The sequence below is a fragment of the Lepeophtheirus salmonis genome, chromosome 5 (genome assembly GCF_016086655.4).
Source record: "Lepeophtheirus salmonis chromosome 5, UVic_Lsal_1.4, whole genome shotgun sequence".
Taxonomy (NCBI): domain Eukaryota; kingdom Metazoa; phylum Arthropoda; class Copepoda; order Siphonostomatoida; family Caligidae; genus Lepeophtheirus; species Lepeophtheirus salmonis.
In genome coordinates, this window is record NC_052135.2 from 18219889 (window position 1) to 18241825 (window position 21937).

General features: G+C 33.7%; 1 protein-coding gene across 1 annotated transcript; it reads left to right on the forward strand.

The window, feature by feature from the left end:
• The first annotated feature begins 3947 nt into the window (after nt 1-3947).
• Nucleotides 3948-20989, forward strand: LOC121118592 (uncharacterized). Its single transcript, XM_040713172.2, has 6 exons — nt 3948-15158; nt 15223-15381; nt 15445-15977; nt 18010-18456; nt 18526-19246; nt 19316-20989. Exons 1-6 carry the CDS (start codon nt 7851-7853, stop codon nt 20789-20791), a joined length of 10644 nt encoding a protein of 3547 aa, XP_040569106.1. The 5' UTR covers nt 3948-7850; the 3' UTR covers nt 20792-20989.
• Nucleotides 20990-21937: the final 948 nt, after the last annotated feature.

Consider the following 21937-nt stretch of genomic DNA (forward strand, 5'->3'; position numbering starts at 1 on the left):
AAGTTAAACAGAAAATTGTGAATGCAATGAGTAATACCAATGGAAAAATGAAAATAGATGGATACAAGGATTTGAAATTTGAGTTAAATTTTGATGCAGAAAAAATCAAATATAGTCATCAACTCTCTGACTTATCATCCAAGGAACTAAAGTTCATGGCTCATATTGTAACAACATTTCAATTGGCAAAGAAAGTTGAAGTAGGGCTTTCCTCTGGCCCTGGGAAGTTTACATTAAAGCTCAAACGCAATGACAGAGAATACTCTATAAAATATGCAAACGATAATTTCCAAAAGTTCTTATTGAGTATTGCCACACCTCTACACAATTTTGAGAAATTGGACATAAAGTTTGCTCAAAAAGATGGAAATATCAGCACCAAGATCATTTTTGGAAACCTGGTAGATGTCACTGTTATGGGATTGATAAAGAAACAAAATGGAAAGCTTGAGTTGAATGGAGTACTCTTGGGTAAGAACTTTGATCTCAACATAATGCTTAAGAATGGCAAGTCCTTAGAATTTGATGGACATATCAAGGATGCCAATGGCAATGAAGTAATGAAAGCAAAGGGAACCGGGACCTTTTCTGAAAAAGACGGAGACTTTCAAATCCATATCGGATCTAGTAATACTCTTAAAGGATCCTGGGAATATTCTAGTGATGGAATAAAATTATCATATTCATCCACGGGTGATTGGCTTACTGAGAGATTTGGTGAGATCGACTTTAAAAAAGATGGACCAGGAGGTTTTGTGGGGGATATTAAGAGTAATATTGGTAACGTTGTTGTTAAACTAAATAGTTTGTCATCTGGATTTGATGTAGACATTAACGTGAGCAAGAGATCAAATCAGAATATCTTCATTGGTAGAATCACTTTTAAAAACTCTGGAGGATCCCTTAAATTGGATGCTCATGTAAGTTCTCCATTATTTCAACATTGGGGTAAGGAAATTTCTTTCCATTTTGATTCTCTCTCCCTGGATACTAGTCACATTGATATTTCCTTGAAAGGAAGGCTTTTCAATGAAGAACATTTCATGAAGTTCTCTTATAAATTTAAAAACCCCAAGGAAATGGAAGGAAACATTGCCATTAAAACAATGCTTCTACCTATTAATGACATAAAGGCTCCATTTTCATTTAAAATGACACATAATGAGTTCAATGCACTCTTTTTAAACAATCATGTGTTTGTCAAAAATCCTCAAAATCTCATTTGGAAGTGGATATGCATTTGGATTTGACAGCAATTGGTTTGGAGAAATACTCATTTAATTTAGAAGAAAATCATCCCAATGCCTTGAGCATGGGTCTCAATTTCAGTCCTTATGTTCAATTTAAAGGAAATTATTCCATATCAAGTCAATCAGAGTTAAGGAGTGAATTCCATGTGGAAAGTTTTGCATTCCCTCATACTCTTGTTTCATTATCCATGGATTATATGGAAAAAGGAACACTTAAATTGAGTGTTAGCAATGAGGACGGCCCAATACTTGGATTTAATACAATGAAGAATGGCAACGTTCAAGGCTTTGTGTCAAACGATAATTTTGGAACCTATAGCATGGACCTTGATGGAAATTTGCTGGCATTCAAAGATTCCTCGGGAGACTTACACTCTCTTTCTTACTCCAACGATGGAGAGTATTCTCTTTACGTCTCAAGTCCATTTGTGTCTTCATCTCCTCGATCCAAGCGTTCTCTTGGAGGATCCTACAGTGTGGATGAGAACAAGAATCTAAAATTGTCTGTTCAAACTCCGTTCGAAGCCTTAGAGTCTATGAATATGGAATTTATGTCTGATGGCCCAGCTCAAAAAACCTTCTCCTTTGAATCCAAAGGAAACGATGTTGACTTTGGATTTGGTGCATCCTTCGACTTTGAGAATCCAAATTCACTTGTTCAAGTTCATTTACTCTTCGGGGACTATAGATTCAAGCCATCACTAATCAAGTTTGATTTAGATGTCAATATTCACAAGTTATCATTGAGTTACTCCTATGGAGATATTTACAGCTTTGAGCTTCTAGGAGAGCATATTCCAAGCAAGGGATTGAGAGTTCTCAAGGTAAAAGCCACGGAAAACGCACGTCAGCTAGTAGATGCATCTGCTCAACTTATACTGAATGCAGGATCCATTGATTATGAAGGAAAATATTCCTTTGCCTTACCTGAATACAAAAAGAAATATCAAACAAGTTGAGTTTGAATTTTCAAGACAAATACTCGATTCATTTTAATCATCACTACAACGGAATTGATATTATTAAGATATTCTCTCTCTTTGAGCCCCTCTCAAATGGTGGGGGTCATCTTAAGCTAGATTGGTTTGTGGACGAATTTAAACCTAAAAAGGTTATTGAGGGTGACGTAACCTTTGCTTCAAAGGAAGGGAATTTTCTTATGAAAGTTTTGGGAAAGAAAAGCAACGGAAAGTATAAATTGACAGACAAGGATTTATCTATTACCTTTGATATTCCTGATAATAAACCCATGAATTTGAAATTTGAATGGGCACATGGATCAAACCAACACTATGTGTATAAGATCTCTATGAAGTCAAACTTTGAGCTTGACTTTTCCATCGATGCCACACTTAATAAACATTTGACCGCTTCTGTATTCCTCAAGTCTCCTACAATGACAATTGTTGACCAAAAAATTAGATGCCTCCTTAGCTCAAGCACCAGGAGATACAAACATAGCAATTAAACTGGAGGGAACTGTAAATCTAAAGCTAACCCTTCATTCCAAACATACTGATTCTGATTGGAATGTTGAAGGTAAACTTACTCATCCTGATCTATCTGGTTCTGTTTTGGGGAAAATGAACCAGAATAATCTTTTATTCGATATCCAAGCTAATCCCTCATGGTACCCTCCTCAAAAGATTACGATCGACCTAAAGAGAAAAAATCAGATATACAATGGAAATATTGAGATGGACATCCTTGACAATAACTTTAAAACCGTAACCCTAAAAGCCGAACTAAATGCTGCCGAAAAAAACAAGTATCATTTATCTTTAAACTCTTCTGTTTTGGGTGTACAGTATCAATTGCACTCTGACATCAAATTGACAATTGAAGAATCTGATTTCAATATTAAAGGCTTGAAAAATGGAGAAACTGTATTCGTCTTGAAAGGTAAGCGAAGTGGATTCTCCCAAATAAAATATGAGCTCACTGTAAGGAACAAGACAATATTTGTTTTTACATACAGCAAGGAATCTTCAATCATCGATGGTAAAGATGGAAGTTTATACCATTCAAAATTGGAGATCCCTCATTCCTCAGCTACTAAATACCAATCAATTAATATTGCAATAAAGAAACAAAACGAGTTTTCCTATCCAGAACTGAGAGGAGCCATTGAGCTCATCCTTTCTGCGGATAATAATGAATATGCCAAAGTTAAGCTGAATAGAAATCCTGGAAGTACCTCATTAACTATGTCAAGTCCTCTTCTAAAAGATAACAAGGAACTCATTGTTAGGATAGAACATGATGCAAAAAAATCCATGAGCATTGAGTATGGATCCTTGATAAAGTTTGTCTCAAAACTAGTATTTAAAAACAACGTTCTTCTCCTTGAATCCAAATTGGAGAACCAATTACAAAAACCTAATCTCGTTGTCTCAAAGATACAAATTAATTTAGATACAAAAACAATCAAAGCACTCGTTGACCTGGGCAAAGATAACATCAAAGTCAAAGGAGAAGTTAAGAAACTAGGAGAATCCACGGATTTCGGCTTTGCAATGGAGTCCACATTCCCGTCCTTAAAAGTAATTTCCTTTCATGGTAGTTATATCAAAAAATCACCTTCTGAGTCCAAGATATCATTGAAGGCTAATTTCAATCAACAAAAATTCTTACTTGAAGCTGAACACGTTAAAAATAAGAAAACAATCTTAAGTGTAGACACTCCATTCCTGGGATATCAACACAATCAATTTGAAATATTATTTGAGAATAATAAGGCTGAATTGCATACAAGGATCGGAGAAGGAGTAAATGAAATTAAAGTAGGCTCTCATTTCTCATTAAACCTTCCTCGCATTGCATTTGACTTGGATGTCTACACACATGCCGAGAAAGCCGTTCATATTGAATTTGAGATTGAGATGGGACAGAATGAAAAATCTTTCCACTTGGAGGTTGGAGCTGTTGGTAAGGAAATGAAGTTGAGAATCGAATTCGAAGATGATGAACACGTGGAGGTAGAGATGCACTTACCCATTAAAGGCTTTGAAAATTTGGAAATGAATTTGAAGTTGATTTCCATGACTGGAGACAATAAGGAATTTGAGGGGAAGTTTACAACTGGTAGTAAGCAGTATTCTTTACACTCCAAAATGATGAGCAAACAAAATAAGAACACTAAATTGGATATTAAGCTCAAGTCTCTTGACGGAGGAAATGACTTTGCCGATCTACACCTTGATATTAAACATGAAAATTTGGCTCAAGGATTGGATGCTGACTTCTCACTCTCATCTTCATTCATGGATCCAGCTAAAGGAAATGTGCATTACAAACTCAACAACAGATACTTTGAAGGGAAGGCCAAGTTGTCTTATGCTCCTTTACCACATATGGAAGTTGTATACAAGTTAGGTATTGACGAGGATAAAACTTTTGTTGCAGAAGCAAAGGCAATTGGAAAGAAAACTTATTTTGATATTGCATTCTCATTTAAATTTGAGGGTAATCTTCAATTCACTTCTAAAGTCTCGATTCCCTCTTTTTTCAAGGGATTTGAATTAGACTTTGTCATTGTGGACGATCGAAAGAAGTCCGAAGCAACTTTTGTGTTAGATTTTGAAGGCATCAGGAATGAGTTAAGTCTTGCATTGCAGAAACCTTCCCCTGGAAACTTGATTTTAAAGTCAGTTTTGGTTATGAATAATGAAAACATCATGAATATGACACTTCATCGTCAAAGATCCCTGGAACTCTCATATCCTCCTACTCACACAAAGAACCCATCTAAAGGCTTTTACATTTTGTCTATTCACTCATATGTCAAGGTTCCTAAAATACTTTCCTCAAAATCAAATTCACCTGATTTGAAGTTTGAACTCTTCTTTAATAACAAGGTTGGGGCTAAGGTCTTTGCTAGCTCCAACATTCTAGGAGAAGTACAGAGTGCATTATTTTATGAAAATGAAATTGCCAGAGGAAAGGCAGGCTTTGAGATCTATCAATCCAATTACAAAAAGTCTGCGTCCTTCCATGCAGATTTTAAGCCCAAAGGAAAGTTTGAATTTACTCTCTTCAATAACAAAAATTCAGTTAATCTACTATTAGAAGAGGAGGCTGGCCATTTAAAACTTAATCGAGGAAAGAGAGAAACTTCTTTCGAATGGAATAAAAATGATTTAAGAAGTGGAGTAGCATCTTTAAGTACGGATGCTGGAGTACACCGAGTACAATATTCAATCTCTCCAGATTATGTTGGTGATGTAAGTGTAGAGAGTCCATATTTGCCTTCCGGAAAGTTGCAGCTTTTCTCCAAAATATCCAAGAACCTTGAAAAACCTTCAGCAAAATCCATGGGAATCCAATTTGGACACGATAATTCTAAGAGAGAAATTAGCATGGAGTCTATGATGGATGAAGATGGAGTTGAGAACTATAGTATCAATACACCTTTTGAAGACTTGAAAAAAATGTCACTCCGTGTCAAAAGAGATAATGAAGGCCCTTTCCAATTTGGTTTCAAATCCCAGGGTAAATTGCTTTTGGCTTTAGGAATCAAATATGATCTGAGAAACCCATTGAAAGCATTAGAACTCACTTCACAAGTCATTATACCCATGTTGAAACATGAAGAAAACGAATTCAATTTGAATTTTAAGGCAAACCTGAATAAGGAAGGACTTTTAGAAATCAAAAGTCCAGTTCGTAATTTCTTCCTCAAACACAAGTATGCACAATCATCAGATGGCATTAACGAGCATGAGACCAGTTTAAAGTACAATGACAAAAAGAATATTTTTGAACTTTCTCGTAAGGAGAGTTCCTATTATAGGGAAAATGAGATTTATAGCAAAGAAGAGTTAGTATATAAAACTAATTTCTTAGGTAAAAAAGTTGAGGAGAAGAATTCAATGAGTGAGTACAAAATCACATTCTTTGACAAATCTGCTTTCAAATTTGAGTATAAGACTGAGGACTCTAGATTTGACTATGCATTTACGGTAGGGTTGGATTTCAAAAAGTTATCTGAATGGAAGGGTGATATTTATATGAAGACAGGCAAACACCCAGAGTCATTAAGTGGCTCACTTGAGCTAAAGAATAACGAAATCCATGGAGTCTTAAAAGCAACAGAAGCAGAGATATTAACTGTGAATGGAGAGTTCAAAGAAGACTTTGTCTCTTTCAAACTAGTGAGTAAGGGCTTTGATTCAAATACTCAAGTTACATGGAAAAGGATATCTGATTCAAATGGCTCTTTCAAAAATGAAATCAAAATAAACAGTGTGACAGATGGGATACTTTATGAGACCTTTGGTACCTTCGACTCTTTCCCCTTTAAAAACCTGGACTTGACCATGAAATATCGAGGTGAAATTTATGAAAATATTCATGTGTCTCACGATATTTCAGACTCTGATGGTACATTTAATGTTGATTTGAAAAAATCCAAAGTCACCATAAATGGAAATTATAAGATCCATGCAAGTGATTGGTTGTTTTCCTTGAAGGGAATCCAAAAGCAGGAATTCTTTTCCATCCAAGCTGAAAAGAAGGATAAAATTGATATTGGTATTAAATTTGACGATTCAACTTTTACGTCTGGGGACTCCAATTCAAATAAGTTTGAAATAAAGTTCAAACTAAGCAAAACAAACATTTTTTTTGAAGCATCCATGTCTGAAGACAACGAAGATATACTAAAGATTTTTGCAAAAGCAGACTTTGTTATAAAAGATAAATATTTCCTCGTATCTGGAGAAGCTGGTATGAGTGATGAAGCATCAAAATTTAAAATAGAACTTGATTGGAATAAACAGAATCCAAAATTATTTGTCAATGCCTCACTTGATAGTCTTAAACTTTTTGAGCTATCCGCTACAAGCAAAGGCTTCCTGGATTTCTTAGAGGTAAAAATATTATGTATGGAGCAGAATATTGAGTTCTCAATTACTAAGTCAAATGACTCATCTAATTTTATTGTCTATGATGTTAATTTGGACTTTTTGGGTCAAAATATTCTGAAGAGCTCAATCAAGTATACTCCTGGCTTCAAAAATATCCACTCTAAATTCGTGATGAAAAAGGAGTTTGTCGAAGTAAAGGCCAGGAATGAAGGCTCAGATATGTCACTTGTCGTTACTTCATCTTACCTCAGTGACGACTTTAAAATCCAATACAATCTGGGTAGTTCAACCTTTGAGCTCCTCTATCCACAGTATTTGGAGATTCATGGAAGTGTTAAGAGTGAAAGAGATGTCATCATGGCTGAATTCAAAGTTAAACAGAAAATTGTGAATGCAATGAGTAATACCAATGGAAAAATGAAAATAGATGGATACAAGGATTTGAAATTTGAGTTAAATTTTGATGCAGAAAAAATCAAATATAGTCATCAACTCTCTGACTTATCATCCAAGGAACTAAAGTTCATGGCTCATATTGTAACAACATTTCAATTGGCAAAGAAAGTTGAAGTAGGGCTTTCCTCTGGCCCTGGGAAGTTTACATTAAAGCTCAAACGCAATGACAGAGAATACTCTATAAAATATGCAAACGATAATTTCCAAAAGTTCTTATTGAGTATTGCCACACCTCTACACAATTTTGAGAAATTGGAGATAAAGTTTGCTCAAAAAGATGGAAATATCAGCACCAAGATCCATTTTTGGAAACCTGGTAGATGTCACTGTTATGGGATTGATAAAGAAACAAAATGGAAAGCTTGAGTTGAATGGAGTACTCTTGGGTAAGAACTTTGATCTCAACATAATGCTTAAGAATGGCAAGTCCTTAGAATTTGATGGACATATCAAGGATGCCAATGGCAATGAAGTAATGAAAGCAAAGGGAACCGGGACCTTTTCTGAAAAAGACGGAGACTTTCAAATCCATATCGGATCTAGTAATACTCTTAAAGGATCCTGGGAATATTCTAGTGATGGAATAAAATTATCATATTCATCCACGGGTGATTGGCTTACTGAGAGATTTGGTGAGATCGACTTTAAAAAAGATGGACCAGGAGGTTTTGTGGGGGATATTAAGAGTAATATTGGTAACGTTGTTGTTAAACTAAATAGTTTGTCATCTGGATTTGATGTAGACATTAACGTGAGCAAGAGATCAAATCAGAATATCTTCATTGGTAGAATCACTTTTAAAAACTCTGGAGGATCCCTTAAATTGGATGCTCATGTAAGTTCTCCATTATTTCAACATTGGGGTAAGGAAATTTCTTTCCATTTTGATTCTCTCTCCCTGGATACTAGTCACATTGATATTTCCTTGAAAGGAAGGCTTTTCAATGAAGAACATTTCATGAAGTTCTCTTATAAATTTAAAAACCCCAAGGAAATGGAAGGAAACATTGCCATTAAAACAATGCTTCTACCTATTAATGACATAAAGGCTCCATTTTCATTTAAAATGACACATAATGAGTTCAATGCACTCTTTTTAAACAATCATGTGTTTGTCAAAAAATCCTCAAAATCTCATTTGGAAGTGGATATGCATTTGGATTTGACAGCAATTGGTTTGGAGAAATACTCATTTAATTTAGAAGAAAATCATCCCAATGCCTTGAGCATGGGTCTCAATTTCAGTCCTTATGTTCAATTTAAAGGAAATTATTCCATATCAAGTCAATCAGAGTTAAGGAGTGAATTCCATGTGGAAAGTTTTGCATTCCCTCATACTCTTGTTTCATTATCCATGGATTATATGGAAAAAGGAACACTTAAATTGAGTGTTAGCAATGAGGACGGCCCAATACTTGGATTTAATACAATGAAGAATGGCAACGTTCAAGGCTTTGTGTCAAACGATAATTTTGGAACCTATAGCATGGACCTTGATGGAAATTTGCTGGCATTCAAAGATTCCTCGGGAGACTTACACTCTCTTTCTTACTCCAACGATGGAGAGTATTCTCTTTACGTCTCAAGTCCATTTGTGTCTTCATCTCCTCGATCCAAGCGTTCTCTTGGAGGATCCTACAGTGTGGATGAGAACAAGAATCTAAAATTGTCTGTTCAAACTCCGTTCGAAGCCTTAGAGTCTATGAATATGGAATTTATGTCTGATGGCCCAGCTCAAAAAACCTTCTCCTTTGAATCCAAAGGAAACGATGTTGACTTTGGATTTGGTGCATCCTTCGACTTTGAGAATCCAAATTCACTTGTTCAAGTTCATTTACTCTTCGGGGACTATAGAGTCGAGCAGGACGGTAAAAAAGGTCAAGCCTTTAATTTCAATCTGGATTACGAAAATTATAAGCTGAAAGCGGATTCCTCATTACAGGGTGTTTTCTCATTCGACATTGAGTCTGAGTATATTCCTGATAAATTAAAATTTACTTTCAAGTCAGTTGGAAAGGGCGAAAGTGGAAAATTCATAGAATTTAATACTGAAGTGAATTGGAGCCATTTTGTATTGAATTATCATGGGATATTAACCCACAATTTTTTCGGTTACAAACGAGTATTTGATGAGAACTTAGTTATTCATTATGGAGAAGAAAAGTCTTCTATATTCTATAAGGGTATCAAGAATGATATCAAAGAATTTGAAATAAAGATATCTATGGATCAAGAGAAAACTCTTAGCTTTGATGTTTTTGTAAAAATGATTGATGAGGTCAATAAACTAGCTGAAGGGGAAATCTCTTTTACTTCCAAAGAAGGGAATGTAAAAATCAAAGTGCTTGATCAAGATGCAAAAGGAACCTATGTTCTTAATGAAAATGATGCCCAAATTACCCTTCATTTACCAGATGAAAAAGACTTTGAATTAAATTTTGCTTGGATGTTGTCTCAAAAATCTGTTATTCCTGTCCCGCTCAAACTGGAGATTCTTGCACATAAACTAGGACATTTTTCCTTTTCACTCTTGCAATGGAAATCCCTGAATATCAGTATTGATGCCTTTGATGTTGTAAAGCAAGATCTCATAATTGAATTTGAAGTCTCTGAGGATAAACATTTAATTGCAAATATGGAAGGAAAGATTAATGGCCAGATTGAGATTAAGCTCAAATCTACAGAGGGTGGCTACAATCTTGAAGGAAAATTTAATAACGACTGGAGACTTATTTTTGATTTTGTTTTTATCGAAAAATCTAAACTTCTTCTTGATTTCCTTCTGCACCTTCCTATTTCCAGAACGGTACATCTTCGTCTTCTTCTCACGTCCCTCGATAGTAAAAAGGGTACAAATATCATAATTGACATCTTCGATGATCAAACTTTCCCACTTATTGATTTCAATGGTCAAGTTATTACAAAAAAATCTTTATCTCCTGGATTACCACCCACTTACTACACAGACTTTGATTTTCATTTCGACAAATCTCGCTACAGCTTAGACGCCAATTTCAACATTCATGCCAAGAAGTCTGAATTTTTCTTAAAACTTTCAAAGGATGACAAAAGTATGTTTGTATTCAAAGGGAAGAGAGATGCTCTTGATTTTATCAACTATGAATTATTTCGAAATGAAGAGAAACAAGCTTCGTTCCATCATGAAAAACTTTCATCTACCAAAGAGGAAGACACCATTAAAATGAAAACGATCTTGGATATTCCACCCTTTGGCTACATAAGCTCAGGTCCTCATTTTTTAATTTTAAACACAGAGCTACGCTTCAAAAAACTATCAAAGGGTTATGATTTATCCTTGGAATGCTCATTTAAAATGGATGATAGAGACTTAGGAAAGGGGACAATTAAACTTGATGGGTTGGAAAATTTTAAGATAGGTTTTATACCTACATCTTCAGATGGTGAGATTTTCAATCTTTTTGTTCAGCAGTTAGGAGATACTGTCCTCTTAGATGTAAAATATGACTCTTTACTTCATGCTAAAATGAAGATAAAAAATAATCCCGGAATGCTTGCTATTGATGGACAGCTTGAGAGTAGTTTATCCAAAAATGGAAAGGCTATTTTGAAGGTCGCTATTAATAAGGACAAAAAAACTTTTAAGGCATTATATGAAAAAATGGATTCACAAATTAAGTTGAAGGGCGGCATTAAAAAGTTAAATATGAACGAAGTTGACTTTGAACTAGCACTGGAGTCAAATTTGGCGCCACTAAAAAAACTCTTAGTCGTTGGGAAAAAAACTAATAATGGAGAAGGGACAAGGAAAGGAGATATTAAAGTAGTCGTGAATAATGATGAATATAGAATAGACTCGGAATTGAATGCCAAGAAGAGACTTCTTCTCCACGTGAGCACTCCTTATGCCGGATTTGAGACAAATGAATTTGAACTCCTCTTTTTGACGGATTCAAAGACAGAATTACACACACGCATTGGAACGGATGAGAATGAAATCAAAATAGGTTCTCATCTCCATTTCGATGTATCCCATCTTGCATTCGACTTTGAGGTCCATACTCAAACGGAAAAGGCCATTCATCTCGAGTTTGAAGTTGAAATGAGTGATGATGAAAAGAGTGTTCATTTAGAGGCTGGAGCTGTTGGTAAGGAAATGAAATTTAAAATTGAGTTTGAGGACGATGAACACGTTGAAGTAGAGATACATTTACCCATTCAGGGCTTTCAAAATATTGAAATGGATGTTAAACTGATCTCCATGACTGAGGATAGTAAGGAATTTGAAGGAAAGTTTAATACTGAGGGGAAGAAGTATACTCTACGCACTAAAATGGTTCATAACCAAAATGAGCATGCTGAACTTGATGTGCAACTCAAGTCTCTCGATGAAAGTGTTTTTGCAGATTTGCATGTACAATTTAAAAAGAAAAATGGTGGTGTTTGTTTTGAATCGAAATTCGAATCATCTTTTTCAGATCCTCTAGAGTTAGAAATGCATTATACACTACAAGCAAGATATTTTGAAGGGACTATTAAAACAAATATTAATGATGATCCCATTGAATTGAGTTTGAAAGTTGGCCAAAAAGAGTCCCAAAAGTCTTATGTTTTTGTGTCAAAGGCAGTTGTAACCAATGTACTTTATGATGTTTCTTCATCTATCCAAGTAGAAGATAATTTCCAAGTTCAGACTAAAATCAGCATCCCAACATACCTCGAAAAACTATTTGAAGCCGTTGCCGTAATTAAGACACAAAAGAAGGACTTTGATCTTACGTTCTCACTAAACATGGAAAATAAAATTAATGCGGTTTCATTCCGTTATAAAATCAGTGATGATGGAGAAATGGAGGGAAGGATTATCATTAAGGTTAGTCAAATTGCAAATCTTGAAATTCCCTTTGGAGGGCAATTTAAGAGTGGTCCAAATAGCAGTCTCATCAGTGGCCACGTTTATGATAACAATTTTAAAGTGAAATTTGACAATCATCATTATGTATACGATGTTGAAATTGACTTGAATGCTACTCCTTCAACATTGGATTATTTCGGAGGATCAGAAAATATTCAACTTAAAATTAATTTTGATAAAGAGACTGGTTTAAAAATCCTATTTTTTACGAGCAAAGATGGAAAGTTTGAAACAAATGTATCTTGGATTAATCAAATCATTAGTGGAACATTGTTCATTGATGCAAGAGAAATACAATTTGTAAAAAGGCTCAACTTTATGATGGACCTTCGACCCAAAGGGAAGTTCGAGATATCCTTGATGCACGGTGATAGCGGCATTGAAATGACAATGCAGGGAGACGATGCAAGAATCCTAACAAGAAGAAATAAGCGCGATATATTTGGTATAGAACTAAGAAAAACTAATACGGACTGGTTATCAAGTGGAATCTTGGTATTCATGACTGGAAATGGAATCCATAAGGCTTCATACTCTTTATCTCCCGCTTCAACAGGTATATTTAGCTTTGAAAGCCCATATCTATCCCATGGTCATGTCACAGTTCATGTAAATTATAATGATGAATATTCTGGGCGTCTTTCCTATGGTCCTATTTCTATCTCTGTATCCGCTTTAAATTATATTAAAGGACTAGAGCAATCCTGGGCTTTCGAAATGAATTATCAGAATTTGGACTATCAATTTTCAACACTTTCTCTCTCTTTGAAAGGAAATGAAAACAATGATGACTTTTCTCTGAATATGGCTCTGGAAACTAATGGTGAATCTCATGAACTTTGGATGACATTACCAAAGACCCTGTATTTTGACAGGGAATTTAATATTCAAATGAAATCAGGACTCTTTGGAAACATCATGATTTCTACTCTTTTAAAATCATTTTTTGTATTAGAGTATAATGGAAACCAAGTTGATTTGAAATGGTCCTTAAATGAGCTAACTGCAAGCGGATCCCTATTTATTTATGGTATACAAATCAAGTCAGAGATTCTCAGAGGAAGCAAGAAAGATTGGTGGAGCATTAAAACACAAACAAATTTTGATAGATTTGCAGAATTATCCCTCAAAGTATTCAACATTAATGGAAAGGATTTTAATTTTGAAGCCATAACACCTTTCAAAAATTATGAATTCATTCAAGGGAATCATTCCTTATCCACAGAATCTGCACATTTAACAATTAATTCATTTGCTGGAAAATACGAAGTGGACTTTGAATATTACAATAACTCTATCAACGTTCGATTAAATGGACCAAATTTTCAAACTGCTCGGGCTAACATTGTCTACGAAGGACTGGGAACACCTCAAATACATTTTAAAGCAATTCTCAAAAGCAATATTATGTACTTAAAGGACACAGAAATTGATATTGTTCTGGATATAAAGGAGATTCTCCAAAGTGGAGTAAAAGGATTGATTCGGTATGGAGATGATTTAATCAATATAGATGTGTCCTACAATTTGTATCAACTCTTGATCGACGCTGAGATCACGACAACATTTACGTTTAGCAGAAGATTTGAAATAAAGACTGGATACGATTGGGGGGATCGGAAAAGGTTGAAATTATATACTAATATTCCGAATTTGAAACTTGGCTTTCAATTTGAGTACTTTATTCAGTCTTATACCAACTTCTCAATCCTCTACGAGTTTCAAACGAACAATTTAATTGTCAATTATTCGCCAATTAAAAAACTAATGGTGTATGTGCAGGAATTTCAACCATTTTCATCAGTCAAAGGTGGTTTTGGCATTTCTTTAAGCGATGAAGAGTCACTAAATTTAAAATTAGATTTTAAGCGAACGGGAATCTCCTTAGATTTACATACCCGGCTTGAGTACTCCTCAAATCAAATCATGGAATTTTTTTTCAAAAATAACGGTTTTGATGCTGTAAAAAGTAAATGGTTTAGAAGCAGGGATCAGAACAAAGTTATGGTGATTGCTGAGGGAGAATTTAAAAAGAAAAATGGAGTTTTAGAATTATTATTAAATCAAAACTCCAAAAGATTCCTACATTTGAAATGGAATCCTGATTTCAATGCCATTACGTTCAAAGAAGTATCTTTCTTTAATCTTTCATTCGATGTGGCATTCACACAAAACTTTGATGGATTTGATGGCAAATTCAGCTTTGGTAACGACTACGCATGTCAATTAAATATTCGACCAAACAGCCTTCTTTTTAATTGGGAAGAGGCAAGTGGAAATGGGATTTTAGTATCCTATAAATTTAATGGATTGATGGATTTTCACTTTGCATTCTCTCAAGGATCTCAAGAGCTATTCAGAGTTGAGAGTTTATTCAAGGAACATATTAAAGTATATTCAATAATTATTTCGATGTCAAAAGGACACTTGAAACACACCGTAAGCATGGATGATAGTAGTTTTGGAATATCCCTTTTTTGGGAGGATAATAGAGATCTTCCCGACTACAAATTTGGAGAAATGAGTATCACAATTTTCAAAGAGCTTGAAACAAAGAAAATCAAGATAGAGCACAAGGGAAATGACATCTGGGATGATTTTGAAGCGTTCATTATTCATAAACGAAGTCATAAAACCCTTGGAATTAAATTTAAAAATACTTATGAACCAACTGAAAATCTAAAATTAGAGGTAAGGGATCATCATGAGAAATATTCTTACATTCACATTATTCAAATTTTGATCCTTTATTCAGATTAATCTTCTTTTGGAAGACGTTGGCCACTTTAGCATCGAAACTCAAAATGGTCACACAAAGAAGGATTTCCATGTGAAATTCTCATTTTTATCGAAGAAAACAATGTCAATGTCTAGAATCAATGTTTTGTCTCCTGAAGCAAGCTATGAACTACTCGTAAGTTATTAATTATAATTTTAATACACAATTATGTACATGTGAAATATATTATGCATTCAGAGTACCACCCATCTTCTTGAAGACGGTCGCCATCGAACAGACTTTATCATCACAAAGTTTGAGGACAAATTAGTGAGTCTACAAATGGAAGTACAGCCATACAATCTTATTCTGATCCATGAATTGTTTATTATCAATAATGATCCATTAAACGCCACCATTGGGCTCTTGGATGATAAAAAAGTTGTCTTTGACGTTGGACAAATCCTCACTGCTATGTCAACTCTGGATCATACCGGCACAGAGCTTTCTATGAGTGGATCTCTGAGTGATCTCAACCTCCGGGATTCCTTTTTCAATATACCTTATCATCAAATTGATTTTGATACACATTATGTACGAGATTTCGGACATGCACTTAAGCAAAGATGGATAGGATTTTTCGAAGAGTCATTGGATCAAATACTTTATGCAACTAAGCCGGTGGGGGTTAAGGATTTATACGAAACATTTAAACATACATGCCAGAGAATCCCTAATGAGAAAATGAGAAGCTTTACTTTGAAACAATTGAATTATATTGAGTCCTTGTGGTGAGTTCAAGGTTACTAATAGATATTTATAAGGAATAGATTAATTAATTATGCATTCATGATGATTCTGTTTCTCTCTATCTCTGTATCTTTCTCATTATCTTTTAATTTAAAAAAATGTTATTTATTAATACTGTTGTAAGGAAATAAAATGTCAATCGAACAAAAATAAAAATTTTGTTTGTCAAATTATTTTGGGATGGCGATGATAAAACAGTCATCAACAAGACTGATTAAATTTTGATTCCTTACTATCTCCGATTTTTATTACTAATTTAATTCCTTAGGCACGGCGTTACCTCACTAACATAAAAGTTTACTCAGTATTTTACTGTTAGCTGTATTTTTTCTGCTTCTTTTCTCCATTATCAGTGTTCGGAACAGCGTTGATGGATTGAATTTGAATGAGCTCTTATTAAGCTTGCTGTGAACAATTCACAACAATTATTAAATAATTATAATTCCATAGTTAGAAACTAACTGCTACCAACTGATTTTGTCCCTTTTTTCCTCTTTTCTTTTTGGAGCAAAGGCTGCAAGATAGAATAAAGGTAACGACGTGTAGAAGGAATGGCTAGAATATTCTATTTCGTTGATCGAAATTGAAGGGATGAGGATACATAAGTTGTCCTTGTCTGATGAAAGGATGTTATCTCTGTTTACAAAATTGTATTACTTAGCCACAGCATAATAATAGGATTTTACTATATATATTTGTCATTTAAGTACCATTTTCTAAAGAAAATTTCATTGTAAAATACCCTGTAATTAGATTAAACTATGTTTATGTTTTCTAAGAGAAAATAACAACTTCATGGATTTCTAATGATCAACAAATCTGTCATATTTGAAAATTTTGATAGCTAAGAGCTTTTAAATCACCAGATAAATTTTAATTAAATAGCTGTGTTGAATAGTTATTAATAGTGTTGAATTTTCAGGCAATCCAAGATATTTTTCTTTATTAATCATTATAGATTAAATAATTAGAATTAGATATAGGATCTATTTCCACATATATTTTTGCTTGTCCAACTACACATAAATTTTATTACTTTATTAAATAAACTCCTTTTGGAGCAGTTTATAATGGTTGAATATGAATACTTACTTAAACTTTTATTTAATCAAAACCAGATTATTCTGGTTCTTCGTATGATGTTGTGTAATGTAACATCCGGTCACCTATTCTAAGCTCTGTAATTTAAATATTTAAATAGCATTGGTATATCTAGATTTTTTAATTTTACCATACTTTGACGGCTTTTGAGTAGCTTGAAATAAGAATAACTCGACATGATTACTAGAGCTTTTGCAAAAATGCAATTGTTCTCTCAAGATGCAAGGCTTTTTTGCTACGTGGGTGTTTTATGTTTGTTTGTTTTTTTACTTTCTGTGTTATCAATTGAGGACATGGTGTGATTATTTTATTTATAAAATTGAAACAAAAAAGATCAATTCTAAGTAATCTTCACGGATAAGATTTCAAGATAAAACTAATCCATTATTCTAAAAGTTTTTATATCACGAAATTTTCAAATATAGCAGATTAGTTGATAATAAAATAATTATTTTTTCATACAAAACATAATTGTTGCTTCTAATTACCTAATTGTATTATATTTTGGAAATAAATTTTGCTTAGAACATCTTACTTTTAGGATAAAAATAAATGCTTTGTAATTTTTTTATAAAATCCCAGTTATCTTGCTGTGATTGAGTGAAACAATTTTTTCCCAGAGATTGGATGTTTTATCTTAGAGAGGGACAGCATAAATGTGTATATCGTATGATTGTGTATAATATATAGGAGCATCTGCAAGATTTTTGTTTGTGAAGGACTAGCTCACAAGTTTGATTACTAAACCGAATATATATATCATTACCTACATTATCATGTTCGACTGCCTTAGAGACTGAAGATGCTTTAATGATTAAATGCTACATAATATATACACTTCAACTATATTTAAATTATGGATTTCAAAATACTTTTTTTAATTATATTATTGTATCTATTCGTTTTGTATAGTAAAACCTGGATTCGGGATTTTGATATAATAGCGGAGAGCCTCAAAGACATTGCCATTGATTTTAACAAGGCAGTTATTGAATTAATTGAGGTTGGAGTTGTCAATATTTCATATGAATTTCCAAAGTTTGTGATAAGTTCATTCCAAAAGATACATTTTGCTTCGTACTTTCAAAGTTTAAAAAGTTTTTTGGGCAAGAGCATTCATATTACTAACAAATATATACAAGTATACAAAGCCTGGTTGAATGGAACGTGGAAAGAAGTTCAAACTCTCTTCAAAGACATGAGCAAAGGAATCCAGGAAGATTTGTCTGACACATTAATCTTTCTTCGTAGATTGGGTATTGTTGAGGAGATATTAAATTTGTATTTGGATTATCGTAGTTGGCTCGAAGAGATTGAATTTTCTGGAAGAATCAAAGAGCTCTATGGTGATTTGAAGAGGTAAGTGTTTTTTTCTACCTGAAACTATCTTCAGTTAAAGTGAGCTGATATTATGTACATTGTGTTTAGATACGTCAACATTATTTCATATCAAATCACCAAGTTTCAAACTATATATGAAAAGTGGACGTCCACAATTTATTCATATGTGAGGAAAACAGTATCATCTATCGAAAATAACTTTCCTGTTATTGGATATATAGTATCCAACTTTGGGCATGCTGTAAGAAGAGTTATAGGGCCCAATATTGTAGAATTAAATCCAGGGCAAATAATTGGTTCCCTTACGGGCCGAATTGAAATACTTGCATCCATTTTATCAAATTTGGCAAATATTGATGATTTTTTGTTGCATAGCTTTACATATGATAATAGATCCTTTAAACTAACTCAGAACTTACCTTTTACTTGGAAATCATTCAAAAAGACACCCGAGATTATTGATTTTCTATTGGGAAGGGACCAAGAGAAAGTGAATAGGAACATGATGATACTTCAAAACACCATCATTGAAACGTCTCAAGCCATTAGAAACATTCTCTCTACGGATCCTTACTCCTTAATTCCACCTTTTTCAAGTTCTGCTCTTATTATTGGAAATGGTGGGATCATGACATTCGATAAAAAGAGATATGAAATATTCCCACAAACATGTTCTTATATTCTCATAAGTGATTTTTTATATGGAAGGTTTGAAGTTATTGTTAATTACGTCAACGGCCGAAGAACTTCCTTGACTGTTTATACAGAGAACAATGAAATCAACATCAATACACTCAGCTTTGAAAAAGTATGTAGAACCCATTCAAATTCCTATTTTATCTTCTAATTCATTCATTTATTTATTATTTATCTTTAGGTTACCTTAAATGGAAGAACCGTGGAACTTCCACTTACACTTGGAGCAAATTCATTCATTAGCCAAATCTCTGAAAAAAGAATCCTTCTACGCAACAATAAAGGGTTCAAAATTGAATGTAACGGAGAGTACGATTATTGTTCTACGACTGTATCTGGATGGTATTTTGCAAGAGTAGGTGGCTTGTTTGGAGTCTATGACAACGAACCTGCCAATGATTGGATGAAAAGAAATAGACAAGTATCAAAAGATGGTAAGGGCTTCATGAATTCTTGGAGTTCAGGCCCGAAATGTCATGGACATGATGTGCTAATTGATATGAAGAAACAGCCGACCAATGGTTCTGTAGAAGATGAGCAATGCTGGAACTTGTTTCATTCTTCTACATCCGCCTTATTTCCTTGTTTTGAGTATGTGGAAACAACGCCGTATCATGATCTCTGCGTTCATAGTATGAGGAAATATAAAAATTCAATAGATAAAACAAGGGGATATTGTCCATCCGCCTCAGCATACGCAATACATTGTAAAAACAAAGGAATAGCTCTTTGGATACCCTCGTCTTGTTCAACTTGTTTAACTGCAGAGGATGCTCAAATTATGCAAGTTGGCGAATCTTCTCGAATAGTTCAAAAAACAAGCCAACGAAACTACGGTGCTGATATTGTTTTCCTGATCGACATTGGTCAAAAATGTAATCCTCTTCTTTTCAAAAATCTTCCAAATCTGCTTGAAAGCTCACTCACCTCTTTGAATATAACACAAAATAGATACTCGATTGTGGGTTATGGTGGAAAAAATGATTTGAACATACCCATTCCATATACATCCAGTGGTAAAATATTTACTACTTATAAACACATTGCTAAAGCTTTTAAAAATGTAAAGCTAAAACAGAATTATAACACTCGTATTATGCCAAGAACAAATACGGGACTCTATGAAGGACTCAAATTTGCTATTAAATATCTTAATTATAGTCCAGTCTCTAGTAAATCAATCATCATGTTACACTGTGATGACCATCAGCCCAATATGGATGGATCCTTTTTTAGTAATGCTCTGATTTCACTCAAAAGTAATGGCATTGTTGCTCATCGACTCGTTCCAGGGGAATTTTGTATAAAAAATAAAGACTATTGTAAAACGAAAAAAGGTATCCTAGGTTACAACAGGGATTCAGTCATATTCTCCTGGGATAATTCCAATAAATCCCTTCGACGATTCTTGAAGATGAACAAAGACTATATATCCACACTTGCAGTTGAGAGTGGAGGCATTGTATTTGACTCAAATTCCTTTAAGAAGCAGGATCTTAACCATTTTGCGAGTCGAGTTGCAGAGTCTGCACATCCACAAGAATGTCAGGTGTGTGACTGTTTGTCTAACTCTGATGGTTTGGGAACACTTAAATGTCACCCCTGTATTGAACCAATCATCAATCAACTTATCAATAATATACTTCAATCCCATTAATGAGAGTTATGGAATTTAATTCACTAAGAGACTGTTTGTACCAAATACATTTACAAAATCAATATTGTAAAAATTATAAAATTATCTTTATTATACTATTTTGAACAATTAAACAAATTAAATTAAAAATTGTCATTTTGTTTTTAATATGATTTGAATTTAATAAATAAAACAACTATTGAAATAAATATGTAAGTATTTAAGATTTAATTATCTGATGAATCGGATATTATTAATTATTATCATAAATGTAAAATATGTTGGGACATATCATCATTGCACGTTAGAGATCATGATTTTGACCAATTAGTAGGAGCAAAATCTCGAATTAATTATTCAATACAGGCAATAATATAATTTTGGATTTTATTGAAAGGGGATCTGTGATCAAATTGTTATCTTAATTGTATCTTGCAACATTTCCTCCAAAAATGTGCAAAGAAAAGGTCTAAAGTAAGTTGCTGGTGAGAAAATTAATCTTTCCCTCTGTATAATTGTTATTCATTGATAATTGTAAGCAATTTTTCACGGCTGAACAAGGACTAATTCGAATTCAACCCGTCTACGTACAGCACGTCTTAACGTTCAATGTATCACGCAACCTTTCTTTCATATAGAAAAAGGAAAAAATACCATAAATCGCTTGGTAGATTACCAAATAATTCAATCATACCAACTGCTATTTATTTCTTATGTACTTTCGTACTATTACTGTCATATTACTTCTTAGCCATTTTTAAAGTTAATTACATTTTATTAAAATCTACATAGTATTTTACTCGATAAGAGTAAGCCCTAGATTAAGGCCTTACTCTTTGACTTGTGGAAATAAGGATATCTTGTCATAGACGAGACTACAGGTAGATCCAGACATTATTTATTTTTCCATGAACAAGGAGCATGAGAACATGTACTTGGAACCAGAAAACCCCACAGCATGATGACTCGGACTTGACCAGAATACGGAAAAGAAAGACTTTATTACAGCTCTGAATATTGGATCTATACTTTTTTCTTTAATTATATTTAGTACTATTTAGAATGAGTAATTAATAATTATTTATGGAGTATGAAGAGAATCTATAATGAAGATGCAAAATAACTAATGGGAATTATGAAGATTTAGGTAGATAGGAGTATACGAGT

Coding starts and splice junctions, on each gene's coding strand:
- LOC121118592 (XM_040713172.2), top strand. CDS start 7,851: ATGGAAATATCAGCACCAAGATCCATTTTTGGAAACCTGGTAGATGTC. Junction 15,382..15,444: donor AAGCAAGCTATGAACTACTC/GTAAGTTATTAA, acceptor TTATGCATTCAG/AGTACCACCCATCTTCTTGA. Junction 18,457..18,525: donor CTCTATGGTGATTTGAAGAG/GTAAGTGTTTTT, acceptor CATTGTGTTTAG/ATACGTCAACATTATTTCAT.